The 17,444-nt window shown below is 36.4% G+C and overlaps 1 protein-coding gene and 1 long non-coding RNA gene across 3 annotated transcripts in view; one reads left to right on the top strand and one right to left on the bottom strand.

Moving 5' to 3' along the window:
* Positions 1 to 17,444, top strand: part of MAP3K13 (mitogen-activated protein kinase kinase kinase 13) — a 34,596-nt gene that overhangs the window by 4,775 nt on the left and 12,377 nt on the right. For both annotated transcript variants that reach the window (XM_087725589.1, XM_087725590.1), the window contains exons 2-7: positions 2,510 to 2,622; positions 11,442 to 12,022; positions 13,379 to 13,562; positions 14,435 to 14,626; positions 14,733 to 14,891; positions 15,385 to 15,543. In XM_087725589.1, coding sequence (XP_087581715.1) covers positions 11,521 to 12,022; positions 13,379 to 13,562; positions 14,435 to 14,626; positions 14,733 to 14,891; positions 15,385 to 15,543 — 1,196 coding nt within the window. In that variant the 5' untranslated portion in view covers positions 2,510 to 2,622; positions 11,442 to 11,520. The remainder of the gene's footprint in view (positions 1 to 2,509; positions 2,623 to 11,441; positions 12,023 to 13,378; positions 13,563 to 14,434; positions 14,627 to 14,732; positions 14,892 to 15,384; positions 15,544 to 17,444) is intronic.
* LOC148043620 (uncharacterized) lies at positions 8,767 to 11,448 on the bottom strand. Its single transcript, XR_015698036.1, has 2 exons — positions 11,258 to 11,448; positions 8,767 to 9,552 (listed from the first exon to the last, which is right to left on the bottom strand). It is a non-coding gene; the product is annotated as an uncharacterized LOC148043620 (long non-coding RNA).

Genomic DNA, 17,444 nt, shown 5'->3' with positions numbered 1-17,444 from the left:
ATTTGACAAAGGCAAAAGAAGGGCCCTCATGGCACCAACTAACCCCATGACTGTGCTGTACACCATGAAAGGTCACAGCCATGTTTTAACCCTTTTTGGGGAGAGTTGGGGGCCCACCTCACCTCCAGTGAAAGTATATTCCATAGAGTGGCGCCAACAGCAAAGAAGGCACTCTTCCTAGACCCCACCAGTCAGAGTTCTTTAACTGACAGGATCTGCAACATACCTTCCCTAGCTGACCAGGTGGGATGGACCAATGTACCATATTTTTCGGACTATAAGACGTACCATGATTTTGAAGAGGTAAATTAAAAGGGTTTTGGTAGGTCAAAAGTGGTGTATTCAGTGTATAAGACGCACCCAGATTTTCACCCTCTTTTTTGAGGGAAAAAGGTGTGTCTTATACTCCAAAAAAATACGGTAATGGGATGAAGCCAGTTCTGTAAGTAGTTTAGCCCCATGCCCTGTAGGGCTTTATAGATCATAACCAACAACTTGAATTGGACCTGGAAGTAAACTGGAACCCAATGCAGTTTGCAGAGCAGAGGTGTTACAGGTGCTCTTCCTTGAGTGCTAAATACAGCCCCACATTTTGTACCAGCTGAAGTTCCAGATTCTTTTCAAGGATAGCATGTTTCAGTAATCCAAATAGGAGATGACCAGGGCATGAGTGACCAAGGAGAGAGCCTTCCTATTCAGGAGAGGATGAACTGGCACATAACATGAGTTGAGCAAAGGCCTTCCTAGCCATGGCTGCTAGGCGTCATGGCTTTTGAGCAAGAGCTGGGAGTCCAAGATGTCCCCTAAGTTATGTACTGGGTGTGTCTGGAGTATGCAACACCATCGAAGACCAAGATGATACATTCCTGAATATAGAGGGGTCCACCCACAGCCACTTTGTCTTACCGGGGTCAGCTGAAGTCTGCTGTTCCTCATCCTGGTCTCTGCAGCCTCCAGGCACTGCAAAAGAATGCCAACTCACACATTTCACCTGGGACAGATGTATATAAAGAGAACTGTTGATGCCTCATCCCTTAGTGACAGATGAAATCACCTAAATGTTTCAGGTAGATATTAAAAAGGAATGGAGAGAACACCAAGACCTTGATACTCCTCAAAGTAGGAGCTGTAAGTTGGACTCTCATTTCCTTTTAATACTAATTGGGACTGGCCTCAGAGAGAGGAGGTGAACAGCACAAAGCTGTTCCCCCCTAATTTTCTAACTGCCCCCCAAAGGATACTAAGGTCAATGGTATCGAAAGCCACTGAGAGATCAAGAAGAGCAAGATGTATGCACCACCACCATCCCACTCCCATCAGAGATCACCCAATGCCATTTTGGTCTCATTTCCGGACCTGAAACCTGACTGAAAATGGATCCAGAGAATCCATTTCCTTCAGAATCCACTGGAGTTGCAATGCCACCATCTTCTCAACTACCTTTCCCAAAAAGGAGAGGTGGGAAATTGGACTAAAACTGTTCAGAATGGTAGGCTGTAGCGATGGCTTCTTGAATAGGAAAAAAACAAGCTGGGAACACCTTCTCCAACAAGAATAAATTCCCCATTGTTTGGACCACCCACATGATACCTCCTGAGCAGCCTTCCCCTGCCAGGAGGAGCATGTATCGAAGGGTGGTAGCATTTGCATTCCACTGAATCCTGTCCACTTCTTTATGTCCAACCAAATTAAACAGTTCCCAGATAACTAGATAGTTCTGCTCTCTGGGCATCTCTACAGAACTTACACCACACAATATCCAATTGGAACAAATTCAAGTGATTTTATCCTCCAGATGCCTGGATAATTCCTCTGCACGGCCCTGTAGATGGATCTGTAGACCCCCCTTTCTAAGGAGAGGGTGACCCTATCAATGGATGGCCTTCTGTAGGTGCAATAAGAGCAAAGTATTGATGCCAGGCTGCTCTTACTGCCACAAGGTAAACCTTAATAGCAGCCTTAACTTATGTTTGGTCGAGTTCGTTCTTCGTTTTCTCTCAGTGGTATCGCTTTTCAACTATGTCAACTCTGCAAACCACGTGGTGTAATGGGAATGATGGGCCAGAAGAGGCTGCCTAGGTGACCTCTTATTCCAGGCAGCTGCCAGGGCCTCTGCAGGACCATGTAGCAAATTGGAAGATGTTTCTCCCAACTTCCTTTGAAATCCAGTTGGATCCATTAGTTATCAGGTGTCCAATTGAATGAGTGCAGTCTCCATGTGGATGAGGGGAGCACAAGAGAATCTCAAAGTGACCAGGGTGTGATCTGATCATTATTGTGATCTCTCAGATCACATTGTCACTCTCCAACAAGAAAACCAAGTCCCAGTAGAATGACCTGGGAGATACAGATCTAGAGATGTGTAATATAACAATGTGCCACAGAAATGTGTCAGAACAATAATAAATATAAGTTATAAATAAATTAAACAAACTCACAATCTGACAATCTTATATGGTAATATATTTGGCTAACTACGTACATTTAACTTATTGAAATTGCCTTCTAGTTTGCCCAAATCCACATTTTGGGAGGGAGTGGCAGTCAGATGCAGTCAACAGGAATACAGTAAAATGAGCCATGAATTGTTGCCTTTGTATTGGAATTCACGATTTGAGAATGGTAAGTGATTACTTTTTTACTCTGTGTAATATTCTAGAGACATAAAACATGTTTTGAAGAGTAAATGTATAGGTAGTCCTCGATTTAGGACTACAATTAAACCCAAAATTTCTGTTGCTAAGTGAGACATTTTAAATGAGTTTTGCCCCATTTTATGACCTTTTTTTGTTACAATTGTTAAGTGAATTGCAATTGTTAAGTTAGTAACACAATTGTTAAGTGAATCTGGCTTCCCCACTGTCTTTGCTTGTCTGAAGGTTGCAAAAGATGGTTATATGATCCCAGGACACTACAAAAGTCATAAATATGAGTCGGTTGCCAAGTGTCTGAATTTTGGTCACTTGACCATGGGGATACTGCAATGGGCATAAATGTGAAAAATAGTCATGTCTCTTTTTTCAGTGGGGTTGTAAATTCCAATGGTCACTAAATGAACTTGTTAATTGAGAACTACTTGTATAAGTTATTAAAAGAATCTCATTGGAATTTATTTTATGTGATTAAATGTCTTGCTAATCAAGGCTTCCTTATATTAAGAAAATAACTTAAGTTGACTTATTAATATAGTATGTGTAAGTTCATTTTATTTATTTGGCAGTTTTTCAGTCCGGAAAGGCTTTAGGCAGAGAACTGCAAAACGATCATCTAAGTAGAGAGTATGATTGAATCAGTATCACAAAACAATAACTAATTATAAAATTATTGAAAACTTATGGCATCCCTCTCCAGTCATCTCAGATCAAATTAGAATAGGAATTCTCTTTGATTTATTCATATTAAAAATTGCTTTGAAATACTGTATATTTGGCTTTTTTATTTACGTCAAAAAAGCATCAATATGGAAAATTTTAAATAAAAAATTAATAAAAATGGGGCATAATGATTCATTGTGATGAACAATAACTGTTTTTCTTAAGTAATGTTAATATAATAAAATATATTTATATAGTGAAAGATCTAGTTGTAATCGAGGATAAAATAAAATAAGTATGATATAAAAGTATTGGCAAGATTTAGAAGGGTGTTTGAAACAAGATTGGATGATAGGTAAGCATAGGAACCATGCTACAATAAGTTAACAAGTAAACTGAGCTGTGCCAATTGGAGTGAACTTAGCTTTGAAAACCAGTTTTCTTTTAATACAATTATTAAAAGTATTAAAAGTATTTCTAGATATTGCATAGAAACTCTTAATAACCCCATTGTCCAAAATAACCAATATACTGAATTTCCCCTTTTCATTTTATTTTGATTTCCCTTTGTGTTTTTTATTTTTGTCATAGGGGCATTTAAAAAAAACCAATCACACATGGGATTAGATTGATATTCTGTCATTCTAAATCTTACAAATCAATCTTGAAGACCTTCCATTGACCAAAGTAGCTTGAAAGACTAAGGTTGTTGTATAGTGCTGGTTGTAAAATTGTTTGGCTGCAGTTGGTAATCTATTATAATACTTGTTTTTAGAAAACAAAGAGAAGGGGAGAAGATTGATAGTAAGAAAATATGATGAATTGCCAAGAGATTCATACATAAAGAAATAACATATAGAGCACAATTTCTTGGCTTCCCTAGTGTTCTTTGATTTCCTGTGTGTTGAACTCAACCTTTGTACCCTTAAATAAGGCTTACCAACCAGCATTTAAAATAATAAATTTGAATTGGACAGAAAATCCCCAAGGCTTTTGAAATCAGATAAATTGTGTAGAAAAATCAGACAAGTGAGTCCTGATGGGACAAAGTGTATTAATTAAAGGTAATCAGTGGAACAGAAATAGCCTGACAACAAATAATGATTTTTTAAAAATAGTCTCCATCTCACTTGACTATCTTTTTATTGGTATCTGATTTTTTCTAGAAAATGAACCAAGTACAGTGATGAATAAACATAATGCTTTTCCCTGAGAAATGAACAAGTGGATTTTCTCATTCTTCTGAGTAAAGAAAATGGTGTTATAGACACTTTTACTATCAATAGCTCTAGGGTAACAGTTGTTTTTTTAACCAGTTCAGATAACATTGACTTACCAATGTGTGTCCAAATTTCTATGCTGATAAATATTTCATATTTTTCTTACATGTTTAACTGCTGCTTTATATACAGTACTATTCATAAAAGTTGTATTTCTAATAAATTGTTTTTGTACACATACTTGTCTTGCTGTTCCCTCTCAGGTTTCTAAACACAATGCAGAGAAAAAGTAAGAAATAATAAGCAAAAAAAAATTAAAGGCAGGAGATAAAAGAAAATGAAATTCTATTAAATTTGGTTTCTGCATATTTACATGTGCTTCTATCCCTGAAAGCCATGCTTTCTAACAACATAGACACAGTAATGTATTGTCTTTTTTCCTTTAAACTACTCACCTCTGTCTTCTTGGGGATCTCATTTATTTCATCAAGCCTCAGCTTTTCCAATCTATCCTTTTATCTTAATTATTTCACTCTTCCTTCATATATTTTTTTGGAAATTTGGTCCTCATTTATTCTCTCTGAAAGAGCACATTGCCATAATATACTTATTTTGTTCTAATCATTTATTTTTGTATTCAGTCTGCTTTCATTCTGCACTCATTTATTCTTGACCCTGATTGTTTGTGTTATACTTACTATCTTTCTGTGAGGATCGTAAAATTTCTTAATCCACATTCCTAACTTTAGGAAACTTCTGCCAAATGATACAAATCAATTTATTTGCTCTATTTTTCACAATTTATGTATAGCTTAGTGTCAGCCCTTTGAAATAGGCCAGGTCAAGAAACAAACACTGCAAGAATATTAGGAAAGATCCTTGATAGTTGTAAGGTAACAAAATCTTACAAGGCTGGCCACTTTCTATGCCATAATATGGTAAACAAAATCAAGGTGGGGTTATTTTGAGTGACGTTCTCAGATATACTTTGACCTCTGGACTGCATAATAGCTCTTGTTGAAATCTCAGTTTCTTTCCTTAGTGGCTCATCCCTTCCTTCCTCAAGGACAACTATAAACACTTTTATATCACCTCCGCTGTTAAAATTACTCTCAATGGCTACAGACATCCTCCTGTTTCTCTCACTTGCAAATGGGCCTGGCATCTTAACAAAGTCAATGTATAAATCTGGCAGAATAGACTCAGATGGAGCTGGAAAGTTCCTCCAATTCCTCCCCTAACACCAGAGAGCCTAAGTTCTTTTTTAAAGTGTCTTCATTCTAGAGCTCATTGTTGATAGTAACTGCAATTAACAGAGGCAAGTATTGTGCAAGAATTTCCTAAGGAACTAGAATACCGTATGTGGAATATGGACATCTATTGCCTTCTCGCTCTATTTCTCTGATTTGGGATAGCCTTTCCAGTGAATGACACACACATAAATTTTGCTCTATGTTTAGAATCCAGAATACATTCCATTTTCCCTTTTCTTATTCATTCACCAGGAACAGGCAAAACGTAATGGAAAGCCACACCAAATCTCCCACAGAGGTTGTCTTGCATGGCATGCTTATATGCAACTTTGACCAAATCTAATTGTTCCTTTAAAGGAACCTGCCAGGGATGAGGAAAGGAAATGGAATTCTGGAAGGCAAGATGTCTGGTAGTATAAATTCCATGGAGGAATGTATCAAAGCTGTTGTAGACAAATTCTAAAAAAGACAATTCAGACCAATTGGCCTGCTGGTAAAGGACATGGCACCTCAAATATTGTTCTAGTAGTTGAGTGGAGTTTGCTTTCAATTTATATTCTTGTGATGTGCCCTGTCAGTGTTGGTGAGGGTGGTGTTGGAGGTTCTTTAGTTGGGCTGTTTACTGTTAGCTTGTTTAGTAGTTTCTTGATTGGGATATTGTTTATTTCTTCATTGTCGGTCTTATTGTTAATCTTTGTGTTCATCTATGCTCAAATGGGTGTTGATTATTGGTGGAGAGGTGTTTTGGTCTTTTGGTTCCCTTTTTGGTTTCTTGATTGTCTCTTTTGCACAGTATGTAGATGCTTTTAATTCCTATGTGTCAATTGATAGCCAATTTGTCAGAGTGCCAGGCTTCCAGGAATTGTCCAGTGTTTTTGAATGTGGCTAGGATGGTCATAGTTTCCCAGTTGAAACTATGGTTAAGTTCTTGTTTGGGGAATCAATCTAAGACATTTTTGGTATGAGTGTTGTTGAAAGAAATGTCCTTCTGGGTTCGGCTCCAAGTGGTGAAAAAGACACTGGAGACATGGAAGCTGCTTGGAAAGATGGTTTAATGGTGGACAGGACCACATGGCTTGAGTCCTGAACAGAAAAGGTGATCACGTGCTTCAATGTTGGGTGAGGAAGAAGAGAAGGGCCAAGGAAGGGGCTAGCTGGGCTTTTTATAATCTGTTCCGCCCCACCTCTCTGTTTCCTGTTCCTGTGTAACAAATGTATTCTGATTGGTTGTCAGACTCCCATGGGGCCACAGGGGCAACTCTCTAGGTTATGTTTTGAATCCAGGTTTGGTTGAGTTCTCAGATGCCATGTGGTGAGTGGGGAAAGGCTAATCATGCCTTAATCCCATCACCCTGGAGCTGAAGGGGAGAACACTTTATTATGTAAAGGGCCTGGTTTGGGCATCTTAATGGCCCATTGACAAAAGGGGGATGGGCAGGAAGCTACTCTGTTTTTAAAACATGTTTCTTCCTTTTCACATCCAGGGAAATGTAATATTCTGCCTTTTCAATATTGCCTAGGATATTTCATTTTTCTGGGAGAGGGCTGGGCGATAACTTCCTACAGTGTCATTTAAAAAATAGGCTTTCTGGAAAAAAATAATCAGGATATAGTCAAGTACATCACTTTACCCAAGTTATAAGCAAAAAATTCCTTTATAAACCTGGAGAAGATTGTAAGATTATTAGTCTAAATAGCATTTTTGTATATTAAAATTTTCCATGCTTGGTATCAAAAGTTGTTAAATACTTGTGGTCTGCTTCCATTCATTCATTTAATGTTCTTCTAAAATCTAACTTAGTGAAAATGGAGGCACTCAAGTAGATCTGAAATAAGAAGTAGTGGTACTGGTATATTTCTGAAAAGCAGTGAATACCTCAAATAAAAATTTAATAGGGCAATTCGCCCTCATGAATGAAATATTATGTTTGTAACCTTCCTCTTCTTTCCCACCACTTTTTCCATATTTTTTCCTGCTGTGTAGGAGCACCCAATATTAAATTAAGGATTGGTTGTATAAATGTATATACTATTGCAGTATGCATGTTACTATTTAAACTCTGAATACTAATTTTGTACAAAACTATTGTCATAGAGGAATGTGAAAATTATGTAATTATGTAATACACAGAGGCACAGACATACACATCAGATGCAAAAACTGTAATGAAGTTTTCAAACACTATTTGTGGTTTCGGAGGAACTGGCATTGAAGAAAACAATAGTTTTCTTCTATCTTTATCTGAACTAGACATTAAATTGGAAGGCTCTGCCGTGCAAGAACAAAAATATGCTTTTATATAAACATCTAATCTATACATATTTTAAAATTATTAACTATGTTTCATGGGTGATATATGCAATTTTAAAACAAAATGAAGAGTGTTCCTGATAAATAAATATAATGATATATTGATGCCAGTTGTGGGTTGCAAAATTTTTTAGAACCTCTTCTGTAGGTGTGGCCTGCTTTGTGGGAGTGGCTTGCTGGCCATGTGGCCGAGTGGGAGTGGCTTGGCAGTCATGTCACTGGGTGTGCCCACTTGTAAAATGTGGTGAAACTCACTTAAGAACGCTCTTGCTTAGCAACCAAAATGTTGGCTCAGAAACTCTGGCTTTGAAGCACTCAAGTCTTAAAGCTGTCAAGTTACAAGACCCTTGCACCCCTAACCCTTTAGAAAAAAAAACCCAGGGATGTTCAAACTTGACAGCTTTAAGACTTTAAGGTTTAGATAGGACTCTTAGAGGCGGGCGGGGCAATTGGTAAGCCAGCCAATCAGTGAGCGGCGGGTGGGGCAATCATGGTCCGGACAGGCGGGGGGAGAGAGCTGGAACCGGTTCTAAACGGCACAGTAGATTTGTGAAACCTCTTCTACAGAAGAGGTTAGAACTGGCAGGAACCCACCTCTGATTGATACACACACACACACACACAGAGATTAATGATGAACAAAATATACATTAGGTGGTGAACAAAGCCTATTTAAGAAAGTTTATTTTTTATTCTCACTATATAGTAGAGATATAGAGCTTTTCTGTTTTACAGCTCCGTAACAACAATTCTATGCTTTCCATATGTTGCCTTTGTACCTTAGAATTGTTTATGTTGTCATCTGTTTCTATTTGCTCTGCACCCCTTCCAGCTGGCAGGGTTTATTTGATAACCCTTTGAGACTCTGTTGCCTGGGTTTGATTGGTGGTGACTGTCCATTCTGTGATGAGGTTCCTCTGAAGAAAGGCAAGCTATAGTTGACTGCCTTTGATTGGCTGCTCCTCTGTTTCCCTCCCCTTCCAGAGCACACACCACCGCAGGGTTTGTTCGGAGACCTAAAACAGCCTCGTAGGCATCCATTCATGAATCTGTGACGTTAGTAGCTTCTGTGCTTGCAGTGGGGTTGCAGGATTGTGTGGGTGGAATTTCCTTTCTGTCTTTTATTGAGCAGGTTTGTCTTTTGCCAACTCTCCATAAAATGAGGACATGGAGCATAGTTGTATAATGTTCCTGTCACTGTAAGTATATTGGTAAAAATCTTGTCTTGCTTCAAGATCTGTGTTTGCAGAAGAACCTATATTATGTCTTAATCGTTCATTTCAAAAGATGGGATAGATTTGTCTGTCGGTTCAATAGAAAAAATGTTGGAAGACATATTAAAGCTGAGAATATTTTTGTATTGGGCAGCAGTCTGTATTTTACTTCTCTGTGGAGCTATTATAGACATATTGAATTTGCAATTTGGCACATTATGCAGAGATCTTTATCCATTTCTAAAACAGAACAGAATGAATTTTATCAATTAGCTGACATGCAGGGTATCACGAAAATATCAAGAGAAATAACTGCAATCCATTTCAGAACAGCAGGCTACCCCCCCTCCCCTCTCCCTCCTTTCCTTTGTGAAAATGTAATCTGATTGTCTGATTGTCTGGTGAAATGGCTTCAGAATCCTTTTAATACAGTTTAAAATCTAACATTATTAACAGTTTTAGCAGTATGTTTTGGATGGAAGGAAAAAGCATGCTACTCGTTTTATTTCTCGGTTACACATTTATTTCTTAAGATGTTTCATTTCTATAAACAAACTGATTTTTAACTATTTTGGTTAATGGCTAGATTTGTTCATTCATATGCAAACAGCTCTTTTTAACAGCAGATATTTTGCATTATACCATTAGCTTTTTAAAAAAAAACGAATTCTAAATCTCAATATGTTGTCAGTTCCCGTTGTTTTCAAAGGCTCTAGCATTGTATCTCATATATAATTCCAATCTGTTTCTGTTTATTGATGGTCAGTATGTGGTGCCCCTTCTGGGAATTTTTTATAGTAGGAGCTACTGAGGTCAGTAATAATTCATTGTGAATAATCCCTGAAAAGAAGGGGGCATCAATTGGCAACCCATGAAGAATATGCTCCACAGTAGTGTATAAAAATGTATAGATACTATATAGAAATGGAAGAAGCAATGTCAGATAGCTACTTTAAAGGGAATAATTCTAGCTGCCCTTTGTCCTTAAGTATTTTCCTGCATTTTTTGCTCTGAAAATATTAGTAAGACTGTCTTTTCAATACTGTATCTAGAACAGAAGACAATAATATAAAAACTGATTGTTTGTAGTGTTTTGAGAAATTAGCTTTTCTTCAAGCTGAGGTATGTTCTCCTAAGCACCTGATATTACTGTTTCTTTCTTCCATCCCAATTGGTTAATATGCACCTACTCAGCATACTCTGCTGTGAGGAACTGATGTGAAATGCCATCCCAAGTTGTCATAAAATTAATTTAAATTTATGGTTTTGATGAAAAACATTTTGATGTTATATGTTAATTTTAGGCTAAAACTAGCTTCTTCAGCTATAATAAAGAGGATACTTTTGAAACTTGATTTAGTTTTGAAGCTTAAACCCTGTAAATCAAACTAAGGTACAGTAATCAATTATTATTTACGGTATTTATTAAAGTATTACTTCCACAATCCAAGAACTCTTAATAGTTTCTATGATATTGACAATTAATTAAAATCCATGATACATTTAGAAGTCAAAATCATAAACCAAGAATCATCTTAACAATCACAAAAACAAAATAGGCAAAGAATAAACATAAGAATACAAGATGGCAAAAGTCACAAGGTCAGCTGAAGTCTTTAACCTTCTTCTAAAAGATGGAAGGGCAGAAATATGCCCTATAATACATAAATGGTACATTAACCAGATATCTCTTTTAAAATATTGGCAGTAATCATAACAAAACTAAGTTAGCATAATTTAGTTCATGTTCTAACCTGCTGATAAATGAATGGGCTGGAGTGTGATAAAAAGCCAAGCAAGTTAGTAAATAATAAAATCATTGCTTATTGAGAAAACCCTTAATGCTAATTCTTAAACTTGTGGGCAAGCCAAAAAATGCATGTTCTAAGCATAGTCTTTAGGACCTCACTGTATCATAAAGTTATTTCTTACACATGTTGCTTACACTGTCCTGCCTTGTTTCTGGGTCCCCGTTTTATAAGATGGCCACATTGAAGGAAGTTAGCCAGATTCATAAAAGGTTGCAGTCCCATCCTTGCTCCTTGGAGGAAGTTCAGCTTGCAGTGTCCTCCCCAGATGTGCTCCCTGATTGTATGATTCTTGTAATCTGTTCCTTGGTTTTGTTACAGGTGCTGTGGCCACTTTCAGCACTATGGATGAACATTCATTTCTCGTAAAACAATATATCTGACTATTTGCTCCATACACATGCATACCCACAATACAATGACCAGTTCTCAGGAGCTCCTGAGCTGGTCTTCCTCTACAGCGATTATCAATAAGAGTCCCAATGAAGATAAAAGCTTCAATGAGATGCATGGGGAATGTATATCCTCTGGTGTCCATCCTTCATCTGAAGACATAGAAGAGGGAAGAGAAGGCGAGCTACCTCACAACAATGCATCAGACAATATAAATAGCCCAGTGCCCACAACAGTATTAACCAGTGTAAGTGAAGATTCCAGGGACCAATTTGAAAATAGTGTGCTCCAGTTTACTGAACAAGATGATTTAGAAACTACTGTTCATCAGGGCAACGATAACAATATAAGTGGACAGAACAATCATGCAACTGAAGACATCAAAATACAATTTAACAGAACAGGAAGTGGAAATGGTGGCTTTCTTGAGGGACTTTTCGGCTGCTTAAAGCCAGTATGGAATATTATAGGAAAAGCCTATTCTACTGACTACAAACTACAACAACAAGGTAAACTATATAAATAAATTATTATTATTCCTCCATCCCGGCCCCTTCCAAAAGCTTCACGGCAAAGGGATTGTGTTCTCTAGAGCTTTGTTAATTTGCAGACACCTTAAAGTCAGAATTATGAAAAGAAGCATGTGTCATTTTATGTTTATATGTAATTTTATCATACACATTTTATTTTTAGATGTTTCCAAGAATGACAGATATTCTTATCTATGATATATTTTGTGTTAATCTAGTTATTCAGTATTGGTTTGTCTTTTTTGGTCTGAGTACTAATAATTGTCAGGAATCACTCCATTCAAATAATAGTCTCCCCTAGCTTTGACATTTTTGTTATCGCTGAGATAAGTAATAATGTAAGAATACATCATATCATACAAGCTTCTCTAAGTCAAAGCATCATTTAATGTAGTTAAGATAAAATAAATAGATTAATGGAACATAAAGTAACTTTACTCAGAAATTATTCTGTATTTATTTTAAAAAGCTTAATACAAAGGTTGGAATAGTAATCATAGCTTTGAAATGAATGGAAACTATTTCCTGGGCCAGCTGCTTAAGGCCTTTATAATCCCCTCTTCTTCAGAATCAAAGGTAAATTAGAAACCAGGTTTTCCCTGTAATTTACTGCCCATCTTCATTAAAGCAGTTGGGTCTTCTGTGTCCTTCTCCAAATTAAAGTCCATTATGGAGAACAAGTCATGGAGATTCAGTATATGCTGTGTTGGACATTGCTTGCCTCATAAATACTCAGGGAAAAAAATCTATTGCAGTTGACCACAGTGACTAAGAAATTCCCTCTTGACATAGGTGACATATCTGTCACAAAAACCAAACTATAAATAGTACCCCATTGTTCTAACTAACACCCCCCCCCCCAATGAAAATAAAAAAATACATATTGAAGATTTAACTGGATTTCAGTCACAATTGACTTCTCTTTTACTAGTTAGGATAGTCTTCTAATTCAAGCTTTGTGGTTTGGGGAAAGAAGAGACTCTCTTGATTTCTATCTAATAAACCTTGCTGCTGATGGAGGCATGTGTGTGTGTGTGTGTGTAATAATATATATATTATTCCTTGCAGGGTTAAACACCAATTCAATTAAGACAATTCTGAGTGGCATAAAAACACCCCCGATTTAATATATGGAATTAGAACAAGCAAATATTCACATTTTAGAATTCAACTATACATTTATTGTTATATAGGAAGTAAAATCTTTTGAAGATGCATATATTTTGCATGTTCTTAAAAAGCCTGCAAACTGCCAATATACCAAATGAGCTATTATTTTGTTGTTTGTCATTAGGCAGTTAGTTGCAATTATAATAACTGCTTGTTTATTATCAGATACATGGGAGGTTCCTTTTGAAGAGATATCTGAACTGCAGTGGTTGGGCAGTGGAGCACAAGGAGCTGTTTTCTTAGGCAAATTTCGTACAGAGGAAGTGGCCATCAAGAAAGTGAGAGAGCAGAGTGAAACTGATATCAAACACCTGAGGAAACTGAAACATCCAAACATCATTGCTTTCAAGTGGGTTGTACATGCATTATTCTGATTCTAGAGTTACCTTTTCAAACTGATGCTGCAAGTCTTCATAGCTTGATTAAAGACAATCAGAGTACAATACTGAAGTTTCCTTTATCTCTTGAATTTTAGTTCTTAATGGAAAAAGTATTATCTGGTAATACAATAGAATTACTACTTTTGTTGTAAGTGGATTTTTTGATGCAGTAAGAAAGTAGTTTGTAATAGCATATGCATGAGTTCTTTCAATTACAAACAATAATCTATTATTGGTGAAAAGAGCAAAAATAATGAAATCTCTTAGAGAAATATTATAGTTGTATAAATAATAGTCACTAAAAGGCTATTAATCATGAATAGAAATGCAGAAAGCTTTTTGAAATGAAAATGTCCCAACCTTGAAACTTTGACATTCAAACATCATCAGAAATGTTCCGATGTTTCTCAAACAGTTCTGATCTTGATATAATCAATTTCAATTTTTGAAATATTTTGAACACTTCTAGCCAGGAACAATAATAAATGTCTGTGTTTTGGGGAAATCTTTGAATCTTTCATTATAATGAACTTATTTTTTTTCTTTCTGTCTTCACCTCATCAAAATGTCATTGCTGTCGGTACAATTTCATATACTTCAAGGATGTATGTAATCTGTTCTCTGGGGAAATCATGTGCTGTTTACTTTTTAATTTTCTTCATATACCAGGTCTAATTTGACCAAATGGCACATAAATAAGCAATAGTGGTTTCTTAGGAAGTACTCTTCATTATTCTGTAGAAATGTGAATCGGAAACTTCTCTTTACTAATTTCTTTCTTAATTCCCCATTGCTTTGATTTTGATTTTTTAAAAACATCTATTGTTCTTCTTTGTCCTAGGGGCGTTTGCACACAGGCACCCTGCTACTGTATAATAATGGAATACTGTGCACATGGACAATTGTATGAAGTGTTGCGAGCAGGTAGAAAGGTAACACCTCGTTTGCTTGTAGACTGGTCCACTGGAATTGCTAGCGGAATGAATTATTTACATCTCCATAAAATTATCCACAGAGATCTCAAGTCACCCAAGTGAGTTGACAGAGTTTATACAATGAGGACATAAAGGAAACTGAAATTGAAATAAGGGTGGAATTACTATGAATCTCTGATTTCCTGTGTATTTTATTCTTTTCAGTGTATTAGTTACCCACAATGATACGATGAAAATTTCTGATTTTGGTACTTCTAAAGAACTCAGCGATAAGAGTACAAAAATGTCCTTTGCTGGAACAGTCGCTTGGATGGCCCCAGAAGTGATTCGTAATGAACCTGTTTCTGAAAAAGTAGATATATGGCAAGTAATACTATTCTAACTACTCACCTATTTCAGTATTTCTATTAAAAATATATTACTTTGTGTTTCCATGTTTTGTTGTTGCTGGCAGATTTAATTTTATTTATTAAGTTTTCATTTTGATAAATATTTTTCTGCACTATGCTTTCTGCAAAATAATTCTGCCTAAGACATCTAACATTTGTCTCAACTATTTATTTTTATACCTGTAAATTTTAATTAGCAGGGTCCTTAAGCCTTTATTTCTTTTTATTGTATTTGAATCTGTTTTTATATGTTGTTCCAGTGTTGTTTGCTGGTTATTTATGGAGTTTCTCTGTAATCCAGGTCATGGTTGTCCCAAGGTACTTTTGAAAAAGGCAAAAGGCAAAACAAAGAAAGTCTGGTTGCCTTTTGAAAAAGAACCTTTGGGTCTACTTTGTTGGTTATTGACCATAAATAAAATTTCAACAATTTTCCTGATTTTAATATTGTTTCCCCCTATTTTTATCAGGTCATTTGGAGTGGTTTTGTGGGAGCTCCTCACTGGAGAAATTCCATACAAAGATGTAGACTCTTCAGCCATCATCTGGGGTGTAGGTAGTAATAGTTTGCATCTTCCTGTACCTTCCACTTGTCCAGATGGATTCAAGATTCTTATGAAGCAAACATGGTAAAATCGTATTTAACTGTTGTTTACTTCCTTGTATTGTACCTTAATATAGATAGAAATTGGAAGTAAAATAGATTGCTAGCAATATGATCTTATCCATTTTCATAAATTACAATAATAAGACTTTAAATCATTTGTTGGCTTGATAAATATGAGAAGTTTAAAGAATGAGTATTAATATGAGTGCATTATAAATTGCCATGTGTAATGTGATAGTAAATGTAATTTATTTCAAATTATGGATTTTTAAAATTAATTTCTGTGATTTCTTTTGGATCTGTAGTCAACAATTAGATAAGTATCATTGAATCAGACCCAATACTTATATGGACAATTGGTTGCTACCTTAAGTTATCTGTAATCACAATTCATAGCTCTTTTAAAAACATTTGGTGATCTCCTTGATCTTTTCTATTCACCTTATCCATTGTCTATCCCTTCCATTTTCTTCACTTTTGCGAAGTACAATTGGTTCCCCCCCCCCAGTCCATCGTTTGTTCATTGCATGCCTAATGTGAGTTTCTGTTTGAAGATCATTGTTTGAAGGAACTACTGTGGTCAGTTTTCATTTTATCCAAGACTGGTTTATTCTGGCAGTCTGTGATAATTTCCCATCTATAAAGCCATTGCTCAGTAAAATTTATTTTCTTCCTCTCTCCTGTGTGTCTTGTTTCCAAAACCACACATTACTGTTGGAAATATCATTACTTCAACTGACTTTTCCAAGATGTATCATGCTGTATTCTGTTGCTGTCCATTCAGTGATGTCCAGGTGTAAAGTATGCCTTTTTTGTAGCTTGAAGTAAAAATTAGTAATGAAGAAGGAATACTATGAATATTGAGATATTAGTGTGGCATAGAAAACATAAAAATGCTAAAAGAATAAAGGAGATACAGACTATAGAGCAGTGATTTGCAACCTGGTGGGTTGGGACCCCTTTGGGGGGTCGAACGACCCTTTCACAGGGGTCACCTAAGACCTTCAGAAAACACATATTTTCGAAAAAATACGGAAAACATAAAATAATGTTATGGTTGTGGGTCACCACAACATGAGAAACTGTATTAAAGGGTCGCAGCATTAGGAAGGTTGAGACCCACTGCTATAGAGTGTTAAACAGAAAAAAGAATGATAAAAAGACTATTTAAAAAGTCCATTCATAAAAAAGACTATATGCAGTGAAAAAAGCAGCAAATGAATTGTTTGGTTATTTTAGTACGGTATATTATTTACCATATTTTTTGAAATATAGGACACTTCTTTCCCCCCCCCTCAAAAAGGGTGAAAATTTGGGTGCGTCTTATACACTGAATGTAGCCCCACCCACCCACACAGGCCACCCATCCCCACAGGCCAAAAACATGAGGCATGAATGCAGGGATGGTCTGTGGCAATCCTTACAGCTGATTGGGTGTATTCTGGCAGTCCGATCCACCTACCAATCAGCTGTGCTGAATCAGGCTGCAATAAGTTCTGCAGCTGACCTGGCTGGTCAGAGTTTGCAGCAGCAATCACATTCAGAAAGCACACACAAGTAAGCAGGATTCAAAATAATAATAATATACAATACAATACCAAAAGCAGGTTTTCCAAGGTAGCAGTAAATACATGCAAAACACAAGCAGTTTCATTTTCAGTTCTCAGCTAAGCCTGTCTCCTTCCTGTCTCCTTGTTGCTCACATGGCAAATACTGTTTCAGAGTCCAAATAGCCCTCATTGGCTGATTTAGTTGCTATGCCTATTCATCGGCTGACCTTGTTAACATATTCCAAGTCAGGAAGCTAGCTAGCTGAAAAACATGAATGCTGGTAGGCAAAGGCAGAATTTTTTTTTCCTTATTTTTGTCCCCAAAAACTAAGGTGCATCTTTTACTCCGAAAAATATGGTAGTTAGAATTCAT

This window comes from Thamnophis sirtalis, unplaced genomic scaffold, assembly GCF_051295495.1.
Source record: "Thamnophis sirtalis isolate CommonGarterSnake01/CBP01778 unplaced genomic scaffold, rThaSir2_p1.2 scaffold_11, whole genome shotgun sequence".
NCBI classification, from domain to species: Eukaryota; Metazoa; Chordata; class Lepidosauria; order Squamata; family Natricidae; genus Thamnophis; species Thamnophis sirtalis.
Note: the sequence above shows the minus strand (reverse complement) of the source record. Positions and strands in the feature narration are given on the sequence as shown.